Source organism: Macrotis lagotis, chromosome 1, assembly GCF_037893015.1.
Source record: "Macrotis lagotis isolate mMagLag1 chromosome 1, bilby.v1.9.chrom.fasta, whole genome shotgun sequence".
Lineage (NCBI taxonomy): Eukaryota > Metazoa > Chordata > Mammalia > Peramelemorphia > Peramelidae > Macrotis > Macrotis lagotis.
The window spans coordinates 292799248-292821891 of record NC_133658.1 but is presented as its reverse complement, the minus strand read 5'-3'; the positions used below and the strand labels follow the sequence as shown (position 1 = coordinate 292821891).

The window sequence follows — 22644 nt, the reverse complement described above, 5'->3', positions numbered from 1 at the left end:
GGAACTCAATATCCCAGTTTTTGATGAACTCCTAAACATTACTCAGGGAATAATTCCTTATTTGATAAAAACTAATGGAAAATTAGAAAGCAGCCTGGAAAAAATTAGGTTTAGGTCATCATCATATACTGTATTTCACAGTAAATACAAAATTTTCATGTGATTTTACTATTAAAGATGGTGCCATTTAAAAAAATTAGAAGAGAAGCAGATCAATCTTATTCTTTATGGGATTCTAGTTCTGTCTCCTAAACTCTAACCTGACATTCTGAGTCTGGGGAAAAAGCCCCTCCCCCTTTGTGACTTAGTGAAATGGTCATAGAGGAGGCTCAGCACTCTCCTAGTAGAAAATAAAGTCTATTGTCCTCATTCCTGCTTCCTTATAAATACTGCGACCAAATTACAAGAAAACCAACATTTCTACATATGCCTCATGGAGATTATTGAGGAAAAAATAATCTAAGAACTATGAAAAATGCTTCTTCACAGATGTGTAGGGTTAGTATTACTATTGTTATTAGTAGTATTCATCCAAGTGGGCATTTTGAGTCTCTATTGGGGAATGAACTATTCTAACATGACAATTTTCATAAAATTGAAGCTTACATGACAAAATATCTCATTTTAGCAGTGATGATCAGAAATTTTTTTCAACTGGATGGCATTCTTTTCTGCCTTCTTAAACAGAGCAGAGCAAATGAAAATTTTTTTCTCAGTGGCCCAGAAACAACATTATGAACATTAAGTTATTGTTACTGCGTTATGCTTGACAGTATACACTATGATATAGTGATGTGCTCAGAGTCTATTTAGATTTTTATCAGGGTTGTTGACTTCTACACTAAATAGCCCCAGAATAATGAGCCTTTCAAGCTTTTGTGTCTTTTTGTAGTTTTCTGTATCTACATCATTGTAAGAACAGCTGATAGCTATGAATTTCTTGATACTATCCATGTATTAATTTCTAATATCCCTTTCTTGCTAATATACCCTTTCTTGCTAATCTCTAATATATCCCTTTCTAATTTTCTGCTTCTAATCTGCTGTTGTTCATTCGACCAGTTGTGTTCAACTTTTTGTGACCCTGGGCGCCATGTCATGCCAAAACTTGTCCATGGGGTTTTCTGGTCAAAGATCCTAGAGTGGTTTGCCATTTCCTTGTCTGGTGGATTAAGGCAAAGAGATGTTAAGCGACTTGCCCAGGGTCATACAGTTAGTATCATAAGGCTGGATTTGAATTTTCCTGCACTCTGTGGAGCCACCTGTTTGCCTCATTCTATTGACTTAGGAATCAGAAAATCAAGGTTTTTAAAAATTGAACATAATTTGAAACTAAATTGGCTAAGGGGAAGTGTATTAAGTTCATGGATTTTAGCACACCACCTATTTTGGTGCTCTTTGGTTTTGTCTACTTCTCAGGATTTAACTGTTTCATAGATATTTGAGATTTCAAAGTGATTTCTGATTTCTGCATGGGTGAAATGCTGAAGTGTCTTAAGTATTTCATATTGTTCTGTTGACACATCTCAGTAAAGCTATAAAAATTAGATTGGGAGAGCTCAGAGAAGAGCAACTAAAATAATCAGAGGTTTTGGGATGGTAGTGAGGATATTGAGGAATGGTTTAAAAAATGGTTATTGATTCTGGGAAAAAAGCAAGAGGAGGGACAACATGGAAGTCTTTAAAATCATGATGGCAATGGAGAGGAATACAAATTGTTCCTCAAGTTCAGAAATTATAGAATTGTGCACCAATTCTACTTTGAAAATTCATGAAGTCAAATGCTGAAGATAAAGTGAATTTGCACATTAAGGAGCAAACCTAGACAATTCCCTGGTTCAAAAAGAGTAAAAAAAAAATTACTCATGGGAATAATAGACCCCTCGAAGCATATGAAGGGAAGGGTAACAATATGAAATAGTAAAGAACATAGATTCTAGTACTAGAGTCAGAACTGGACAATAGCTGCTTGTGGCATTTTGGGTTTCAGTTTCCACCTCTTAAAAAGGATTGGAGCTGGACTACCCTAAATTTGCAGTCAAAGGACCTGGGTTTAAATCCTGGCTTCTTATTAATCAGTGTGACTTTAAGCTAGGTCATTTCTGCTCTCTGGGACATTTATGAAATGTGAGGGGGTGAATTAAGATGATTTCTAGTCCTTTTCAACACTGCCTATGGAGTTAGGATGTAAGGAAGAAGGTCTAGCCTTGGCTGTCCTAAGTTGAAATCAGAATAAAGACTTTCCTCTAAATGTAGTCTTTGGTTCCTTCTTACTACCATTCATTGAAGAAGAGGGCTGGTCTGGAGGAACTGGAGATGACACAGAGGCAATTCCAATGATCTTTTGTTTTCCTCAAAACTTCTCATCACCTTCACTGGTGATGTATCAACTGCTGAGTTCAAACAGAACGATGGATGGTGTGGGGGAAGGGACCTAAATAAATCCTGCCTGGTCATAGGATCTATTGTATAACCCTACTGAAGAAGGGGATAGGAAGCCCAACAGGCAAGTGCTTCCCTACTCTGTGAGCTAATCCAACTCTGAGCAAGGGCACTGTCCCAACTGGAAAGTGAAAAGAGGAGGATAGGACCTTCCAGTGAAGTAGAAGTGGAGCTGAGAATAAACTAGTGATATCTTGCTCTCTCACTTCTGTTATCAACTTACACTCAGCCTTTTTTTAAATTTTTTAAAAATTTTTTTTAAATTAAAGATTTTATTTAGTTTGAGTTTTACAATTTTTCCCCTAATCTTACTTCCCTCCCCCCACCCCCCACAGAAGGCAATTTTCCAGTCTTTACATTGTTTCCATGGTGTACATTGATCCAAATTGAATGTGATGAGAGAGAAATCATATCCTTAAGGAAGAAACATAAAGTATAAGAGATAGCAAGATCAGAAAATAAGAGATCAGTTTTTTTTTCCTAAATTAAAGGTAATAGTCCTTGGTCTTTGTTCAAACTTCACAGTTCTTTCTCTGTATACAGATGGTATTCTCCATTGCAGACAGCCCCAAATTGTCCCTGATTGTTGCACTGATGGAATGAGTGTCACTCAGCCTTTTTTAGCCTAAAGTTTTTAAATCACCTTGAAGCATGAATTGCAGCTTCCACTTTTTAGTCAATTAAGCTCCAAACTCATATCTTTCTAGAAATCTTTTCATTATATAAACCCAATTGCATCAAGATGGTAACTCTCAGGAAGAGAGGAGTTGAGAGATAAAAATTATTATAATAAATAAAACAAAATAAATTGTAACTCTATTACAGGCAGAGTTTTTTCCCTTTTTATTTTCCCTTTCCCTACCCCAAGTTTTAGGAAGGTTCACTTGTGTAAGACCTGGAGTTAGGAAGCTGGAACTATTGGGCTCAAATATGATCTTTCCAACTATATCAGGGATTTCAGAGTAAATGGCAGTGGTTTCCTGGGAACAACTGTGCAAGCAATGGGCACAGCAAATTACTGAAATTTCCTATAGGGATAAGCTGATAGACCTAAACCTGGGTCAGGATAATAGAACAATGCTCTCTTTAATAATTTGGCTCTTCAATATTATCTAATTATTTCATAGCTACTCTCTGAGGTATATAGAGTAAGAGCAAATTAAAAACTGCTTTATGCAGCTATGGGAACAAACTTCAATGAGGTAAATTAATCTACCTGTGTTGTTACACTACTAGTAAGCTGTGGAACCAAACCAGAACCCAGATCTGATTCGAAAGCTCAAAGTTCTTTATTTTTAAATGTGGATAGTTTGGATTCTCAAAACCACAATAGCTTTTAAGGTATTTTACTCTATCCCCCTCCACAATCCCCCCCCCAAAAAAACTGATCTTATTTCAAAAGCCAGAAAAACATTGAATTTAGCAGGCTTTTAAAGCTAGGATTTAAGGTATCATAACTAATTGGATGTTTTCAGTCCTTTCAAATGGTCTACTAGATTCAGCTAGAGTCACTGCTAAATATACTTAGTGTGGAAGATGTCCATCAATTGGGGGATAAAATCCATTGTGCTATAAGATTGTCATGGAATACTGTGCTATAAGAATAATGACAAAGTTGATTTTTTAAAAATACGGACTTGCATGAAATAATGTAGAGTGAAATGAGCAGAACCAGGAGAACATTGTATACAATAACAGCAATATTGTTTGGAGTGACTGTGAATGACTAAGCTATTCTGAGTAATATGATCATTCAAATTAACTTCAAAGAGCTTATGAAAAAACTACCATCTACCTCTAGAGAAAGAACTGATATATGGAATTATGTATTATAGGGTCTCATACATATATCTCTATCAAATGTCGGCCTTCTCTAATGCATGATTGGGAGGGAGGAAGAGAGACAACTCAGAATTCAAAATGTAACTGCCACCCATCCCCATCTCCAGAAATAAATCATAAAAATACATGTAGTGAAAGATACAAATTGAGACTATATTGTGGAATGGAATCAAGATGGCAGAGTGCCCCTGCAAAGAAAATGAAAAACACACCAGATTGAATTCTAATCAGAAAAGTACAACAAGAATTCCTACAAGGTTAAATTAAAGTTTGTTTTTTAAAGAGCTAAACAAATTATTTTAAAAACCAAATGAAAGTAGTAGTGGGGGAAAAAATAAGAAGAGTAAGAACCAGAAAGATATGAAAAGAATTAACCATGTGGAAAAGGAGGTGTAAAATTTTATTGAAAAAAATAACTCCTTGGGGAGGCTAGGTGGTGCAATGGATAGAGCACTCCTCCTGGAGTCAGGAGTACCCAAGTTCAAATCCGGCCTCAGACACTTAATTACCTAGCTGTGTAGACTTGGGCAAGCCACTTAACCCTATTGCCTTGCAAAAAAATCTAAAAATAAAAATGACTCCTTAAAAATGAGAATTGACCAAATTGAAGTCAATGACTCCATAAAGACATGAAGAAATAATAAAACAAAGTCAAAAAACTGAAAAAATAGAAATGTGAAATGTCATTTCAGTTCAATCATAGAGGGAGTGGAAGAGAAGGACTAACTATGAGGAACTTCATGATATTGAACTGTTTGTATTCCTTCATGGGAAGAAGATATTGATAACTCATATGAACTTTCTCATTTATAAGAGCTGTTAGAAGAAGCATATATAGACAAGACATAGGAAGGAGCAGAATATAATGGTATAATGTAGTAAAAGAATGGAGTCAATGGGTGATAAAGGAAAGTACTGGGAGGAAGGGAAAGGAGTTGAAGAAGAAGCTAAGAAATTTAACATAAGAGTCAAGAAAAAGCTTTTTCAACGGAGTAGAAAGGGGGAAGGCAAGGGGGAATGAATGAGCCTTCATTCTCATCAGAAATGGCTCAGAAAGGAAATAACATATACATTTAATAGGGTGAGGAAATCTATCTTACCCTAGAGAAAAATGAGAAGAAAGGGATGGGATAAGGGGGGAAGGGGGGAATAGGTGATAGAAGAGAGAGAAGATTGAGGGAGGGGTTACTCAGATAGAACACACTTTTGGACAGGGCCAGGATGAAACAAGAGAGAGAATAGAATAAATGAGAGTGAGGAGGGATAGAGTGGAGGTACAGCTAGTAATAGCAGCTATGGGAAAAATATTGAAGCAACTTCTCTGATGGAGTTATGATAAAGAAAGCAACTCACTTCAGAGATAGAGCCATTGGAATCTGAACACAGACTGAAGTACAATTTTTTTCTCTCTCTATTCTTGAGGTTTCCTCATCTTCTTGGGGGGGGGTTATGTTTACTCTTATAATACATTCAATTTGGATCAATGTATAGCATGGAAACAATGTAAAGACTATCAGACAGCCTTCTGGGGGGAGGGAAGAAAGGGTGGAGGAAAAATTGTAAAATTCAAAACTACAAAAAATGATAGGTAGATACTACTATTGTATATAATTGGAAAACAAAATGTTAATTAAAAATTAAAAAGAAAATTGTTAGAGATAATTTATGAATCAATGGACTATTTGGAAACTATGAGCCAAAAAATTCTAGACATATTTTGAGAAATTATAAAATAACCCAAATATCTTAGAACCAGATAGCAAAGTAGAATATTAAGAATCCACTCAGGGGTAGCTAGGTGGCTCAGTAGATTGAGTATCCACCATGGAATCAGGAGGACCTGAATTCACACCCAGCCTCAGACACTTAATTACCTAGCTTTGTGATCTTGGGCAAATCACTTAACCTCATTGCCTTGCAAAAACCAAAACAAACAAACAAACAAAAAAAAGAATCCACTCAAAAGAATTTTAAATAAAAAAAGCAAAAAGAAATTTTAAATGAGACTTTGTGTGATTTATTCAGTCAATAAGCATTATTAAATGCTTGCTATGTACCAGCTACTTTGCCAAGAGCTAAGAATGCAAAGAAAAAGGGGGGGGAATCTCTGCCCTCAAAAAGCTCATATCTAAAGAAGGAAACAATATGTAAATCACTAGGTACATATAGAGAATAAATAGAAAATACAAGGTAATTTCAAAGGATAAGGCACCCAAGTGGAGGTGAAGGGAATCAGAAAAGGTCTCCTACAGAAGGTGAAATTTAAAATGAATCTTGAAGCCAAGGTAACTGTGAGAAGGAAGAGTACTCCAAGAATGGAATACAGTCAATACAAAGGCATGGAGACTCAAGATGGAGTGTCTATTACACTAAGGCTAGTGTAGCTGGAAAGTTAGTACAATAGAGTGCATGGAGGGGAATAAGATGTAAGAAGGCTGAAAATTAGAAATGTTAAACAATAGATCTTTATATTTGATCCTTTAATAAAGATTCATTAGAGCTTAAGTAGGGAGGGTGAGGGTAATACAGTTTATGCTTTTTTAATTTGGGCAACTGAATGGAGCATGGATTGGAGCAAAGAAAGACAATGCAGAATTGCAACAATAGTCTGGGCAATAGGTAATGGGGTCTGAAGTCTGGTAGTGGGGTTTAAATGTTTAAAGAGAAAGGGATGGCTACAAAAGATGTTGTGAAGGTAGTTAGAGTTGATACACACACATACATTTGGAAAGAAGTGGCTGGTGACTGCTGGACAATTTCTTGTTGGGTGGTCTTTAAGATCTCACCTGGTGTCAGGGCTTAGATCTAGAGCCCAGGTCCTGATTCCTCAGATGTGTACTCTCTCACCATGTCTCTCCACCCCTCCCCCACATCTCCACCCCCATCTCTCTCTTGTCTCTCCCCCTCACTTTGGACCTATTTTTAGTTTTAGTTTTTAAATTATTTATTTATTTATCTTTAAATTTTCTAATTTACAGTTTTTTTGTAACTTATTTTCATATTACAATAATCTTGTTGTGAAAGCAAACATAATTCCCCTTCTCCCCACAAAGATAGAGAAACCTCAAGAAAAATAGGGAGAGAAAAAAATAAGTGTACTTTAGTCTGTGTTCAGATACCATCAGCTTTGAATCTGTGATGAGTTGTATTCTTTACCTTAAGTTGCTTCAATATTTTTCCCTCATAGTTGCTATTAACTGTATTTCCCTCCATTCTATTCCTTCCCAATCCCATTTAATCTATTTGCTCTCTCCTTTCACCCTGTGCCTCCTCAAAAATATGTTGTATCTGAGTACCCTATCCCTCTTCTATCACCTATACCTCCCTCTCTGCCTGTCCCCTTTCTTCCATTCCTTTCCTCTCATTTTTCCTCTAGGATAAGATAGATTTCTATATATATGTTATTTCCTCTCTGAGCCACCTCCAATGAGAATGAAGGCTCACTCATTCCCCCTTACCTTCCCTGCTTCTACTCCATTGCAAAAGCTTTTTCTTGATTCTTTTATGTAAAAAATCTTAGCCCATTCTACTTCTCCTTTCCCTTTCTTCCAGTGCATTACTTTTTTCACCCATTGACTCCATCTTTTTACCTTTATATTCAGCTCCCTCCTGTGCCTCATCTATGTATGCTCCTAACTACTCTAATAAATGAGAAGATTCATGAGTTATCAGTATCTCCTTCTCATGCAGGAATATGCCATTAAATCCCTCATGATTTACCCTTCTCATCCTCCCTGAGTCCTGTACTTGAAGATCAAACTTTCTTTTCAGCTCTAGTTGTTTCATTAGGAAAGTTTGAAAGACCCCTATTTCATTGAATGTTCATCTTTTCCCCTAAAAAAGAATGTTTACTTTTCTTGGGTAGTTGATTCTTGGTTGTAATCCAAGCTCTTTTGCCATCTGGAATATCATCTTCCAAACCCTACAAGCCCTTAATGTGGAAACTGCTAAATCTTGTGTAATACTGACTGTAGTGCCATGGCAATTGAATTCTTTTTGATTTGACTTGGGAGTTAAGGAATTTGGCTATAATATTCCTGGGAAGTTTTATTTTACCCTCTGCTTCTAGGATATCAGGACAATTTTCCTGAGATTATTTCTTGAAAAATGATGTCTAGGCTCTTTTCCTGATCATGACTTTCAGGTAGCCCCCAAACTTTTAAATTAGCACTTCTGGATCTGTTTTCCAGGTCAGTTGTTTATTCAATGAGATATTTCACATTTTCTTCTAGTTTCTGATTATTTTGGGTTTTGTTTTATTGTTTCTTGATTTCTCACAAAGTCATCAGCTCCCCTTTGCTCCATTCTACATTTGAAGGAATTATTTTCTTCAAGAGAGCTTTTTTATCTCCTTTTCCATTTGGCCAATTCTGCTTTTTTTTTTAAGTTTTTTGCGAGGCAATGAGGTTAAAGTGGCTTGTCCAAGACCACATGGCTAGGTAATTATTAAGTGTCTGAGACTGGATTTGAGCTCAGGTACTCCTGACTCCAGGGCCTGTGCTCTATCCACTGCACCACCTAGCTGCCCCCCAATTCTACTTTTTAAGGCATTCTTCTCATTTGCCTTTTGTGTTGCTTTTTTCCATTTGACCTAAACTGGTTTTTAACATGTTATTTTCTTTGGTATTTTTTTTTGTATCTCCTTTACCAAGCAACTGATTTGGTTTTCATGATTTTTCTGCATCACTCTCATTTCTCTTCCCAATTTTTCCTCTAATTCCCTTATTTGCTTTTCAAAGTCTTTTTTGAGCTCTTCCATAGCCTTAGACCAATTCCCATTTTTCTTAGAGACTATGGATACAGAAACTTTGACTTTTTCATTTTCTGAATGTATATTTTGATCCTCCATGGGACCAAAGTAATTTTCCATGATCAAATTCTTTTTCTTCTGCTGTTTGCTCATTTCTCCAGTATATAATGTGATTTTAAAGTACTTCCAAAGCTTTGGGGAGTTTTGGGGACACAAACCTAGGGATCTGAGACCACCTTCCCACCCCCATACACACACACACTTCAATTCCTTCATGGTCTTATGAGAGACTCTGACTACTCTCCTGGTCTGTGTTCTACCTTGACCTGGATCTGAGTATGGGCAAAAGTGCTGAGTCCTGCCCCACGCATAGCAGAGAGACCTCTGCAGTCTCTCCCAAGCCCCTTACCATCTGTGGGCTAAGCACTCTGGAAGCAGCTGCTGGGTAGGTCCACAAGTTTCCAGGACAGGGCTGGCCTGGTCTCCATGCTCACTATGGTGCAGCAGAGTTTTCCTGTTGACCTTCCAAGTTGTCCTTAGTGATCCTTGGGCTGAGGGGTCTGGAAACTGTTCCTGCTGTCAGGGACCCTGGCACCTGCAGACTGTTCCAGGAAGGCTAGAGTGGTTTGCTCTAGCATAGTGCAGTTGCAGCCCAGGCTGCACTGTGCCTCTTTCCAACCCCAGTCCCAGTGGAATAGACCTTTCCTGCTGATCTTCTAAGCTGTCTTGGGCCAGAAAATTATTTAAATCTTTCTGTGGGTTCTGCCACTCTAGAATTTGGTTAGAGTCATAATTTTGTGGCATGGGAATTCTTGTCTCCATGCTGCCATCTTGGCTCTACCTGCCACCCTAGTCTTAGTTTCACCAATTTTAGCTGTTTAGCAGTTTTCTAACCCAATATGGGGCAGCTAGATGGCACAGTAGATAGAGTACCAGGCTTAGAATTCAAATCCAGTCCTAGATACTGTGTGATCCTGGGCAAGTCACTTAATTATTTTCTCATCTGGAGAAGGAAATGGTAAACATTCTAGTATCTCTGCCAAGAAAATCCCAGATTGGTCACGAAGAGTCAGCTATGACTGAACAACCATCTCAACCTATTGTTTTCCCTCTTTAGTAGCTAGGTGGCAGTGGATAGAAATGATCCTGTTATCAAGAAGAACCGAGTTTCAGATACTGTGTGATGCTAGGCATGTCACTTCATCTCTGTCATTCTCAGTTTCTTCATCTGTAAAATGTGGATAATAGCAACACTTACCTCCCAGAATTGTTATAAAGATAAAATATTTGCAGAGTTTTTAAATTATTATTCAGGGTTCTGGATGAACAGTGATCAATCTCTAAAGGCTACATCCCAGTAGGCTGTTTATAAACATTCAAATATATACAATTATATCTCTGTTAATGAGGCTAAGTTGATATGTAAAGGCCCAGGCCAAACCCTTATCTCACTTAGAGCCTCTAGATTCAATCTAGTGGGAGAGAACATGGTGCAATGGAAAAACTATCTAATTTGGAGGTCAGGCAGCCTAGGGTTGATTTGCCTTTCTGCTTGTTACTCCTGAGATCTCAGACAAGGCACTTAAAACTCTTCCAGCCTCAGTTTCTCTAAATGTAAAATGAGAGGGTAGGACTAGCATATAGTCACTACATGAACTCTAAATTATCTTTTAAATATAGTTATATTCTGATACACTAGGAAGAATCAAAAGTTTGCTTTATCTGCCTGGCCTTCTGGCTTGCCTCTGAGTAAGACTTCTCAAAATGAGTTATTAGTTCTTAATCATAGAAATTCCCTCCTAGCCATTTCCCCAGTCTCCCCACCCACCTAACCACCACTCAGTTTTCACTTGTCTTGATGGAATAACTATAATCAGTCAATATCACTGACTTTTAATGACTCCGAAATATCTCCTTTGAAAATAATTTTTCTTTTCAAACTCTTGAAAAATGTGTCCTCCCTTGGAGATCTAACTATCTTCAGTATATCTATTGGATTAGATGACTTCCAAGGTAGCCTCCAACTCTAAACAGTCTATCTTTCCAACATTTGAAATGAATTACAGGTGAGAGTGAAATGGTAAAAGATTCACTCTAATTTAAAATATCTGTAGTATGACCACAAACTAAGGAGACTAAATTTTTTAAAAATGAACCGAAGCTTAAGATCAAATTTCTGAAGTCAATTCTTTGAACAAGACTGGCTCCTTTTGTACTTAGTATAGTAGTGAGAGAGTCTTTCTGACCCTATTTTCTGCAAACCTTTGACATGCAAAGGATAATTGGGAATCATTGACTTAGAGCTGGAAGGGACCTTAGAGGCCATTTTTGTCCTCTCTCCACATTACAAATGAAGAAACTGAGTTTCACAGAAGTTAAATGATTTTCCCATTGTCATTGTTATCGGACAGGATTTTAAACAGGTCTTCCATATCTCAAATCTAAAAATCTCTCTTCTATATCATGCTTGTCAGGAATATCTTAGGAAAGAGAAAGTTACAATGACCTCTAATCAATTCTATGTTCTCCAACTCATTCTAAAAAACAAGCAATTTTTTTTATTATCCTTTAATGGGAATTTTCTGAATCACTTTCTTTTTACCTATCCTACTCTTGGCTCAGTTAAGTTTAGCTAATGAGTGGGCTAGAAGATATATACATGATTATTATATTCAATTCAACAAATATTAGTATTTAGGCAGTGTTCCAGGCACTAATTCAAGACGCTAGCGATACAAAAAAAAAAATAACCCCTATCACCCCCTTAAAAACAAACCCAAACCAAACCAAATTAATGACTTTAATGATGACTACAACAGATTATTAAATTGTTAAATTGTATTTTTACTATCTTTAAAAAAAACACATTAAGTTACATATTCAAGGGAATGCTATGCCCTTCAAAATGCTCCCCTTGGATGAATAATACACTTGTAATAATTCATCTCCAAGATGCTGTCATTGCTTGAAATAACTTTAGAATGGCCTTTGGGGCCATACTTTTGAATGTTCCAAGAGAGGACAAATCTTTTTCCTCTGACAGTGGATTTGATTTGAATAAGCTGCCATCAGTCATTCCCAGAAAAGTTTGGTGAAAAAAGATGGATGACCAGATTGGTCTGTATTATTGGTTCATTTCTTAAGAATATTTTTTTAAATGGCAGCTTCATGGTTACAAATGTAAGATCTCTTTGGATATCATCTTAGAAAAAGACAATAATCTTTTGGATGTATGATGTCATTAAAAAATAACTTTTCTTATTGTGTTGTCAGGTAGCTAGGTGGCGCAGTGGATAGAGAGCTGAGCCTGGAGTCAGGAAGACTGATCTTCCTGAGTTCAAATCTGGCCTCAGACACTTAACTAGCTGTGTGACCCTGGACAAGTCACTTAACCTTGTTGGCTTCAGTTTCTTCATCCGTAAATGAACTGGAGAAGGAAATGGCAAACCACTCCAGTATCTTTTCCAAGAAATCCCAAATGGGGTCATGAAGAGTTGGACATGACTGAAAAACAACTGACAAAATTGCATTATCACTTCAAATTAATTGAACTAGAGATATATCCTCATCCCTTCCATCTCATTCAACAAATTTAGCATCTACTACTTTCAGCATAACATATTTAGTGCTAGAGTAGATGTAAAAAGATATTAAGCACATGTTCCTCATGGAATTTACAATTTAGTAGGAGACCTACTCCTGCAAGCAAATAAAATATTTTAAATATATTAAAAATAATTGAAGTTAGAATTAAATAAGTGCATAAAAGAGGTAATGCTACTAGCTCACATTTACATAATGCTTTAAAGTTCACAAAAGGATCTCCTCAGGACAACTCTGAATGGCAAATTAAGATAAGCATTATATATTCCCATTTTATAGATGGGGGAAACTGGGCCTCAAAAGTGGTTAAATGACTTGCCTAGGGTCACTGAACTATTTCCTAGGGGTTGTTGTGAGGAAAATATTTTGTAAACCTTAAATAGAGATGTATTGTTTTTCAATCTATTATCAGCTGATCCTTGAATCCAAGTGCTATCTATGCAAGGTATGAGAAAAGCTGACTCTTTTTTGACTAAAAATCAGTAAAAGTTTCAGGGAGGTCTTAACATATGAAATAGGTATGAAAAGATGGGTAATATTGTTAGTGGGTGAATAGAAGTGGGATACATCTTAAGAAAAAAATGAGATGTTATAAAAATGTCACTTCTATAGCTAGAAGTAGTTTGATTAGTGCATATGAGTTTGAGAAATAGCTACAAAATTTAGTCAGCAAAATTAGGGTGGTAGAAAGCCTCAAATGTCATTTTTGGTTATTGGCATAATAAATGACTGTGCATTGATTTTGACAAGAGGCAATAGGAAATCATTAAAGAATGTTGTGCCAAATAAAATGCTCAAATTATGCATAAGGATGATTTTCTGGGAGTGGAACTAAAGGAAAGGTTAGAATAGGAAAGAAACTGAAGGAAATGATACATGGTTAGGAAGCTATCACCAGGGTCCAGGTTGAGTGGTGGTAATGAAGATCTGAATGACAGTGCTGATTATGGGAAGAGAAAGAATGGGACATGAGAGATATTTCAAAGGTAGTCTAGACAGGGGTTAGTTTGTAACTTTATTAAAGGTTGGGGATGAAGAAGACAGAAGAAGCAAAGATATCACCAAGGTGGTTGGTGACTGGATAGAATGGTGATGCTATTATCAGAAAAAGGAAAGTTAGGAGAACTAGTTTTGGAAGGTTCTGAATATGTTGAATTTAAGATGTAAATAGTATACCCAAGGGAGATATATTCATTGGAGTGTTGAGAGATGAGAGTAACTGGAACTCAGGAGAAGGTAAAAGTATGGAATGGGTGATGAGATGCTTAGAACTAGTAGCTAAAAACTGAGCAAATACATTAGATTCCAAGGGGAGACATTGCTGAAAAGGAAACTGATCCAAGGATAGGGGTCTGGAAGAACTACAAAAACTGAATGGTGAGAATCCCGAGAGTGTGAGATTTTAGTTTTGCACGTGAAGATTGAGTGTCTAGGAGGTATCTCAGGCAAGATGTCCTCTAGGGCAGTTGGAGATATAGATTTGGAGTTCAGAAAAGAGTAAGGAGTTGGAGATACAAAATTTTTGAGTCATCTGCATAGAGATCAAAGGGTTAGGAATAAATTAGGCTATTTCAAAGAAAAGCATATATTAGGTGAGAAGGAAGACTAGAAACAAAGAAACGTGTACATTAAGTACTCAAGCAGAACTAAAGGACCAAAGGTAGAATTTCAAAAGGTCCATGAGAGGAAAGAGCCATGTGAGAATACACACTAGAAGAGTGTGCTCAACAGTATCATAAAGTAACAGAGGTCAAGTTGTTTCAGGACTGGAAAAAAAAAAGGTTAATTTGGATTTGGGGATTGGGAAGGCTTTTCACTCATGACCTTGGAAAGAACAGTTTCAGTAGGTTGACAGGAATGGAAAGCCTATTGTATGGTGGTGTCGTCCAGAATTCATTTGGCACATTTCCCCACTGAATGAATGATCACTAAATTAGATCACACTGGGTTCTCTCCTTCATGAAATACCCACAGCATTTACTTGGACAAGGAATTAATTCACAAAAAGTTCTCAAATTAGAAGTGATCTCAAAAGTTCCCAAGGAGGCTTAGAGAAAAGAGCAAAGAGCTGGTGTAGAGAGTGGAAGACCTGGATTCAAATCCTGACTCTGCCACACGTGGCCTTTGACAAGTTCCTCAACACCTCTTTGTCTTGATTTTTTTTTCCTTCTGTAAAATGAAAAGGTTGCATTAGCTGATCTCTAACGTTCCTTCCATGATGCTAATTGATCCTAAAACGAGGGAGAAAAGCATTCGATAACTCGGAGGGAAAGAGATGGGGCTGGGAGGGCAGCTGGTTGCCAACTCACCCCAAGCAGATCCTAACCACCATCCCCTCCCTCTGGCACTCCCCTCCCCTCCCCTTCCCTTGCTCTTTCCCTTTGTCTCCCTGAGCCTTCCACGCGCTCCCTTCCCTCTCCCTCCCCCAACGGCCTCCTTTCGGTTCCTCTTCCCCAGCTTCCCTTTTCGTTTACTCCCTCCTCCTCCTCCTCCTCCTCGCCCTCTCCCCCTCCCTCCAGTCCCTGCTCTCCCTCCTCCCGCCTCCTCCTCCCCAGTTTGTTTCCACGGCGACAGTGCCCGCTCGGGGCCGGAAGTGGGCGGGGAGGGGGCGGGGCGTCTCTGTGACGCCCGGGGCTGTGGCTAAATGGCGAAGCCGGTGGGGCTCCAGGTGGGGTTTGAACTGGCCAATGGGCGAGCTGCCGGCCGGGTGTCGGAAAAGGAGGCGGAAGAAGGGAGGAGTCGCGGGGGGGGACGGACTGTATCCATTCCGGCGTCTCCATGGCACTGGCCCGGCCTCGGATTTCAACGATTTCTTAAGGAGGCGTTTCTGGGCACAGCCGTGCCGTTCCTGGTGAGAGGAGAGGGCTGGAGGGCTGGGGAGGGGAGCCCAGCCCCTGCCGGGCCCCGGAGCCTTCCCCGCACGCCGCGTTCGAAGGTCAGCCCCGCCCTTGCATTCCTCGCCTCCCGGGGGACGTCACACTTCAGAACCCCGCAGAGGGGGAGCTAGGGCTTATTAAGTAGGGGGCCTCCCCACCCTGTCAGGTTAACTCCATCCATGATCTCCCCAAGAACTTGCCCGAATGGCGCCGGCTCTGCCTATTCGTGCTTTCTGGATCTCCTGACCCACCAGGCGGTTGGCGATGGCCGCTGCCTGGGCTCCCGGTCACCGCGGACTCGGCTGGGGCGGTCCCCGGCCCGTAACCTCTCCCGTTACTCCGTAGGCCTCCGTCGATCCTTGAGCCGGACCTCTCCCGGGTGAGGGCTGTGGGGGTGGGGCGGCCCCCGACGGCCGGACTCCGTGAGTGAAGACGGGAGGCGGTTTCTTCCCCACGCTCCAGGGACCCCCCCCCCGTTGGTTTTCTTCTGTTTCTGCCTCCTCTGGGACCCTCTCCGCGCTTGTAGCTTGTGGCGTTAACCCTGGGGGGGTCATGCCCACACCGAGGTTTGAAGAAGAGCGCTCCTGCCCTCCCTCGCCCGTCCAGTGCTGGGTGAAGCCTTTCCCAAAGAGCCAAGTGGATCTTGGAGGCTCCTGCCACCCAGTCCCTCCCTCCCTCCCTCTCAGAGAGAACCTCTCCTTAGTGTCTCTTTGCCAGCCCAGGCTTGTCTAACTCTACTCAGCTTTTGTCATCTCCCTCCTATTAAACAGGGCTGAGATCCGGCAATAGCTTATCATCTGGTAGCCAGACCTCGTTTTTTTCAAATTAGAAGCAGTCTGATAAGATTTAAGGATAACCTGTGTGATATTCTCTCATCTAAGAGAGAAATTGCCAAGAGAAGCACGGAGTGGACTTTGGTTTCCTCTTTTTGATTCTCATTTTTGTCACGTGACGTTTTTTGACCGCAGCATTAAAAAAAAACAAATCCAAATCTAAATTCCTTTGCCAGACTTAATACTACTATATACTTAGTAGCTATGATAGGTTAGCCTAGGAGTTTAGGCCTCAGTGTATTCTTTACATGATGAGATGACTTTAGGGGGAATTCTAAAGTAAAAGGGAAAGGGAAAGCTGAAAGAGTAAAATACTCTGATTTGCTCTAATTCAACAAAAACTAGGGGAATTTTTGAGGAAACTTAAGTAAACTAATGATGGATGGGATGTTCTTAATGTAAGATATCCCTTGGAATTGAAACTAGATAATTAAAATTGGTTAATCAACAGTTCAATTCATGCTTAGTACCTAATATACTGTCTAGAACATGGTGGATCCTCAATAAATATTTGTTCAATTGAATCTGTCAGGAACAAGTTAGATTTGATTCTGTCTAAAAGTAGTGATGGCCTCACCAAGAGATGGGCAAAATGATCTTTTCAAGTCCCTTTCTACCCCCGATTTCTTTCCCACAAAAAATTAAATATAATACCCTTGTTTTGTTGAAATCTACATTTTTAAAATCTATGGCAAAAGAGTTCTGCATTTGATAAGTCTTTTGCCACACAGAAAAAGGTCTTGCGAACTATCTTGTGGATCTCCTAGAGGAACAGTTACGGTATGTGGTGGGAACATGGGGCAAGACTTACCGTTCTAAACATGGTTGGCTTTAAAAAAAAGCAGTTTTTTGCTTTGAGTACTTAAGAAAACAAAGTAGAAATTCTTCGTGAAGATTATTTCTCAGTACTCCCAAGATCTCTCAAACTCTTAAATCTGTTTTTATTACAAAGAGCAAGATTTAGAATATTTGCTGTTGACTATATTCATCTTTCACATACTATGCTAGTTAAGATGTATTGCCTTCCTTCCTGTCTGCTCAGTGTTGATTTTATATGAAGTGAGATAATAAATGTGCTTTTTCAGAGTAATGTCATGCTAAAAGTAATGAAGGTACCAGCTTAGAAAGTCAGAAATACTAATGATGGCCCACTCAAATTGTCATCATATTTACTAATGTTTTGTCACTAGTAGAAAATGTTAATAAAATTAGTGTTCCAATTTGAGAAAATAGTTATTTAGCCAATGTCATGTGAGTAACTATGGGAGAACAGAAGTGGAAGACATTCATAATTTAATTCTTGTGCCCATGAGCAGGTTTCCATCTTGCGGGAAAAGCGGCATAACGACTGTCACACAGAAAAAGGTCTTACGAACACCTTGTGGAGCTCCCAGCGTAACAGTTACGGTATGTGAGGGGACATGGGGTAAGGGCTTTTTTTGACAGCTTTTGCATTAGTGGAGCTTGCAAGCCTTTTAAAGTTGGTGAAGCACTCTTTAAAATCATATTCTTGTCTCTCTTAATGTGATCTTTTGCACGGGGTGATTTTGTTTGGTACCAAGAGTGACTAACTGGGCTTAGAAACTAATTCCAGATTGCTTTTGGTCAGCTTTGCAAATATATTAACAAAAAAGAAAACTAAAAATTTTCATTTATCTGCAAAATTCTTGCATACCTTCACATCTTTAACTAGTGCCAAAAACCTGATTCACTTTAAAACATAAGATTAATAGACTTGGGTATTATAGTACTAATATTATGGGACATTGTATTTCTAAAAGTTTTCATTTGCTTGCTGACCTCTTTTGGACCTTGGTCAAAACTTTTAGACCCAGGGCCTTTAAGCCTGGGATATTCAAATTATGATAATAGAGTTCAAATTAGACCTCCTATTTTGATATGGTAGATTACAGAGTTTTTAAGATCATAGGTAAAGTGGAAACTCAAATTCAAAGATCCTGGGGCCTGGACACTGCTGTGGTCAAAGGGAAATGGTGATTTTTGGCAGACTCTCTCTACTGAGGCAGTCCTTAACTTTGTCTACCAGGGGATTCATCTGAAGTAAATTTAAGTTTACCTCTTGCATGGAAGCTCAAATCTTGGTTCATGACACATGAATGTGGTCTATGGCAGATGCATGTGCATGTAGGTGGTGGCTGTGCTATGTGGGCCCAGTGGCTAAGCTTTCAGCAGACCTCTCCCCCAAGCAGTGAGCTCTCTTTTTCATGCCTAGTTTACTTATCTGCAGATCAACCTTTTATTGTGTTGCCCTCCCCTGCCCGACAGAAGAGAATGATGAAGAACCGCTCTTCAACTCCCCCCTTACATGTTCACGTGGATGAGAACACTCCTGTCCACGTCCACATAAAAAAGATCCCGAAACCAACACCGGCCAAGAGCCAGGTAGGAGCATGCCAATTGGGGCGAATGAAGGCTGCGGACCAGGGCCAGCACCAGGGCCTAGACATCACTCACCTCTCTTGCTTTGTTTTGACTTAATCTTTACTCCAAATGGCCAGGAAAAGAAAGTAATCTTCATCTAGAAGTCAGCAGCAGCATCTTCATGCAAGGTCGTTTCTTAGCAAAGTACCACGATAAGTGTTTGCAGGGGTTGCTGCCTTTATTATCATGATCATATCCATTCCATAAATTTGTGTGTACACTTTTAACAGAAGTCGCATAGACGTGGTATGAGAGGGGATACAGTGAATGTCCGGAGGAGTGTTCGAGTGAAAACTAAAGTCCCTTGGATGCCCCCTGGCAAAGCATCTGGTCGGCATGTAGGCTGCAAATGGGAGGTATTAGCATTCCATTTTCCTACTTTTTCATTGGTTTGAATGTCCTTGAAAAACTTTGAGTTTAGGTTATCCCTAAACTGTAATGGATAAGTAGGACTCACATAGTTTATTTTCCCATGAGAAATTCTGTTTAACTATTCTAATTTATAAGATATAAATAAGATTGATGATTTTATTTAAGCAAATGAGAACTTCAAATCAAGATGCTTCAATTCTCAGGTCATATTTGCTGAATTCCTCTTTGGCAGTGACCTTCAGAAGCAGGTTGTGAACAAGGCTAGAAAAAATTCATTATTTTATAGCCACAACTAGTTTTATGTATATTCGAAGACCTTAGTTCCAAATGTTCTAAATAATCAAATAGATTCTTAAAACTATAAAAATTGATCATTGAGATCACTGAACAAAGTATGCTGTGTACTCTGAAAGCAGTTTTTAAAGAGGAATTTCTAAAATTTTTTGAGTAATGTTAATCTCATGAAAATAAATTCCTTCCCATTGTGACTATAATTAGAGATAGAACTGATTTAGATGTATATGCTCTGCTCTGATTAGTAAAAGATCAGTCTCATTACTTTGTAATCATAGGCACTTTATTTTAATTTCCCCTGTCTTAGGAAGCCAGTTTCTTCCTAGCAGCAGTGTTATGTTACTTTTGAGAGAGAGAGAGAGAGAGAGAGAGAGAGAGAGAGAGAGAGAGAGAGAGAGAGAATAGAATTCTGGGGAGTAAAATGAAACAGTGAATCAATCAATATGTGCAAAATACCATGTCCTAAATTTAGTGATCTTTAGGAGACATGCAAACATTAAAATGAATTCTCCCTTTTTGTGTGTGTTCAGGATCACATCAACATTGCATGTCAGATTAGCTGCTTTTTAGTCTCTTACATATTAGAGTATAATGAGCACTGACTAGCTGGGCAGTCAGGAGGTTTGGATACGAGTCCCAACTCTGTCAGCTAACGAGCTATGTAACCTTAGGAAAGTAATTTAGCCTCTCCAGGCCTCAGTTTCCTCATATGTAAAATAAAGTTGTGCTATCTAGTTGATTTCTAAGGTTTCTTAAACTTCTCAAGTTCTGTGTGCTTGCTTAGTTAGTTTTTTTCCTTTTTGACCACCTGGTCCGGTCATTCATACTACTTTATGTGTCTTTAAAGGATTTATCTCACAGTGTGTGTCTATATCCCTGTGAGACTTGGGCCAGATTTGTTCTCTCCATTTTACAGATCAGGAAACAGAGAACCAAAGATGGGGAAGGGTTTGGTTCTAGATATTTTCTGAACTGTTTGGAGAAGGGGGGGATAGGGAGGAGAGAGATGCAAACAGAATTCAGGAGTCCTGGCTCTCACTGTGTGTATTCTTTAGTTGGTTGATTTACCCTATACCCCACCCCTATCTCCAATGCTTTTTGACTTAAGGTTTGTAAAGTCTTGCCCTGATGGTAATGTTATCTTTGTGTCAGAGTTCACCTCATTGTATAGAGATATCTCCACCATCTTCAGAAAAACTGGTTTCAGTGATGCGATTAAGTGACCTCTCTACAGAGGATGAAGATTCTGGTGGTCACTGCAAGTCGAACCGTTATGATAAGAAAATTGACAGTTTAATAAATTCAGCTGGTTGTCTTAAATCAGAGGTATGCCTATGATGAGCTAGGAGGGGTGGTAAGGGGAATTAGCAGCCAGGCAGAGGAAGTATGAAGATGATGAACTTGGGGGAGATTTCTGTAGCCTTTTTCCCCCATAGTACCCACAAGACATTTGGTCCTAGGAATAGAATTAATATTGTTATCTGTTCTAATAGAGAATAGGATTGTCTAGTCTGGATGCTAATTTAGAACAGTCAGACTGGGAGGATGGGTGAGGGGGAGTGGTTTTTACCATAAACATGGCTAGGGAAGCTCCATTGCCAAACATAGATACCCTTTCCCCCTTCAATCCCCTTCCCCCAATCCTTAGCAGAGCTCTCTCTCTGTTGTTTGGCAAATTGGAATGATTGTGGTTCTGCATCTTTTTGGGGGGATGGTTGGGTTCCTGTGTTCTTATGGCAACCAGTCACTAGACTTATCAGGGAAGCATTAGGAGAAAGGAGTATCTTCATCAGCTGGTGCTAAAACAAATACTCCTGAATGCACTGATGTACATATAAGCATCTAACTCCCTCAGTCTCCCCACCCCCACCCCCACCCCACCCCCAACTAACTGCCTGGCAACAGTCCCCCTCCCTGTCTCCATACACACCCCTCAGATTGCATGTTGCCCTTTTGTGACATATCCTCCCCTCCCCCTCTTCTTGAAGGCTGCCTTTGTTCATTTTAATCAGATTTTACCTGTGTAAAAATGTTAAAGAGGGGCCCTCCACACAATATGATTTGATGCCTTGGGCTCTGTACACCCCCTAGAGACAGCCCTACTCCTTGGCATCTCCAGTCTACAGAAAGTCCTTGCTAGTCTCTCCTCATCACTGCCTTCTTTATCAACTCCCCTCTGTTTCCCTACCTCTTGAGGAGAGAGGTCCCTCGGATGAAAAATCTTTTTGCTTCTTGGGCCATTTGAACTATATTTGTGATCCCTTCTTTAGGTAAAGATGCAGAAAGGGGAGCGCCAGATGGCAAAACGGTTCCTAGAGGAGCGGAAGGAAGAACTGGAGGAGGTGGCCCACGAGCTGGCAGAGACTGAGCATGAGAACACCATGCTTCGGCAAAATATTGAGCGTATCAAGGAGGAAAAGGATTTTACAGTGTAAAGCAGTTTTTCTCCCATTCTCATCCTACCCTAATACTCTCGCCCTACTTTTAGAGGTATCTGTAGATTTTATTTTTTGTTATCAGAAATGTCTTACCTGGAGGTGTTGCTTCTTATAGCACATTTTTCCACTGGGTGGCCTTTCCCTTTTGTACCTTTTCCAAAGGTTAAGCCCATTCAGTGATATGTACCTTGTACACCCACGCTTTCTCCCTTTTGCCATACTCCCTCCCTCCAATCCCATTGTACTTTTCTGGAAGAAGTGACCCAGAGAGAGGAAATAGTCATTAAAAAGGCAAGAACAATGGCATTAAATTTCCTTTCCTGCCCCTTCCTCTCCCAACAAATTTACCCTTCCCTTACTTTAGCCCCCACCTTAGCCAAGAAAAGCCACATGGGTTTCTGGGACCTCAGTTTTTCCTCATTTCCTAGGAATAGTGTAATAATCCCTGATTGTTGATGCTAGAAAGCACCATGGTGATAGGGGAAATCCTTAGAGCTTTGTAGTTAAAAGGGAAGACCTTTATGTTGGAGGCAGACTTGATGAATGATGACTCAAAGAACCAAAATGTATTTACAGGCTACAGAAAAGGCATTTGCAACAGGAAAAAGAATGTCTCATGTCTAAGCTCGTGGAAGCAGAGATGGATGGAGCAGCCGCTGCCAAGCAAGTAATGGCACTTAAGGACACAATTGGGAAACTGAAATCGGTAAGTAGTACAAGAGTGAATAGTACCCTCTTCACCATTCTGAAGA

At 39.4% G+C, this 22644-nt stretch overlaps 1 protein-coding gene across 9 annotated transcripts in view; it reads left to right on the top strand.

Annotated features, from left to right (window-relative positions):
* Positions 1 to 387: 387 nt before the first annotated feature.
* ODF2 (outer dense fiber of sperm tails 2) overlaps positions 388 to 22644 on the top strand; it is a 47713-nt gene continuing 25456 nt past the window's right edge. For 2 of the 9 annotated variants that reach the window (XM_074211029.1, XM_074211032.1), the window contains exons 1-6: positions 15310 to 15488; positions 17663 to 17753; positions 19019 to 19144; positions 20607 to 20780; positions 21725 to 21885; positions 22469 to 22598. In XM_074211029.1, coding sequence (XP_074067130.1) covers positions 15325 to 15488; positions 17663 to 17753; positions 19019 to 19144; positions 20607 to 20780; positions 21725 to 21885; positions 22469 to 22598 — 846 coding nt within the window. In that variant the 5' untranslated portion in view covers positions 15310 to 15324. The other 7 variants (XM_074211028.1, XM_074211034.1, XM_074211026.1 and 4 more) reach the window with 7 other exon arrangements.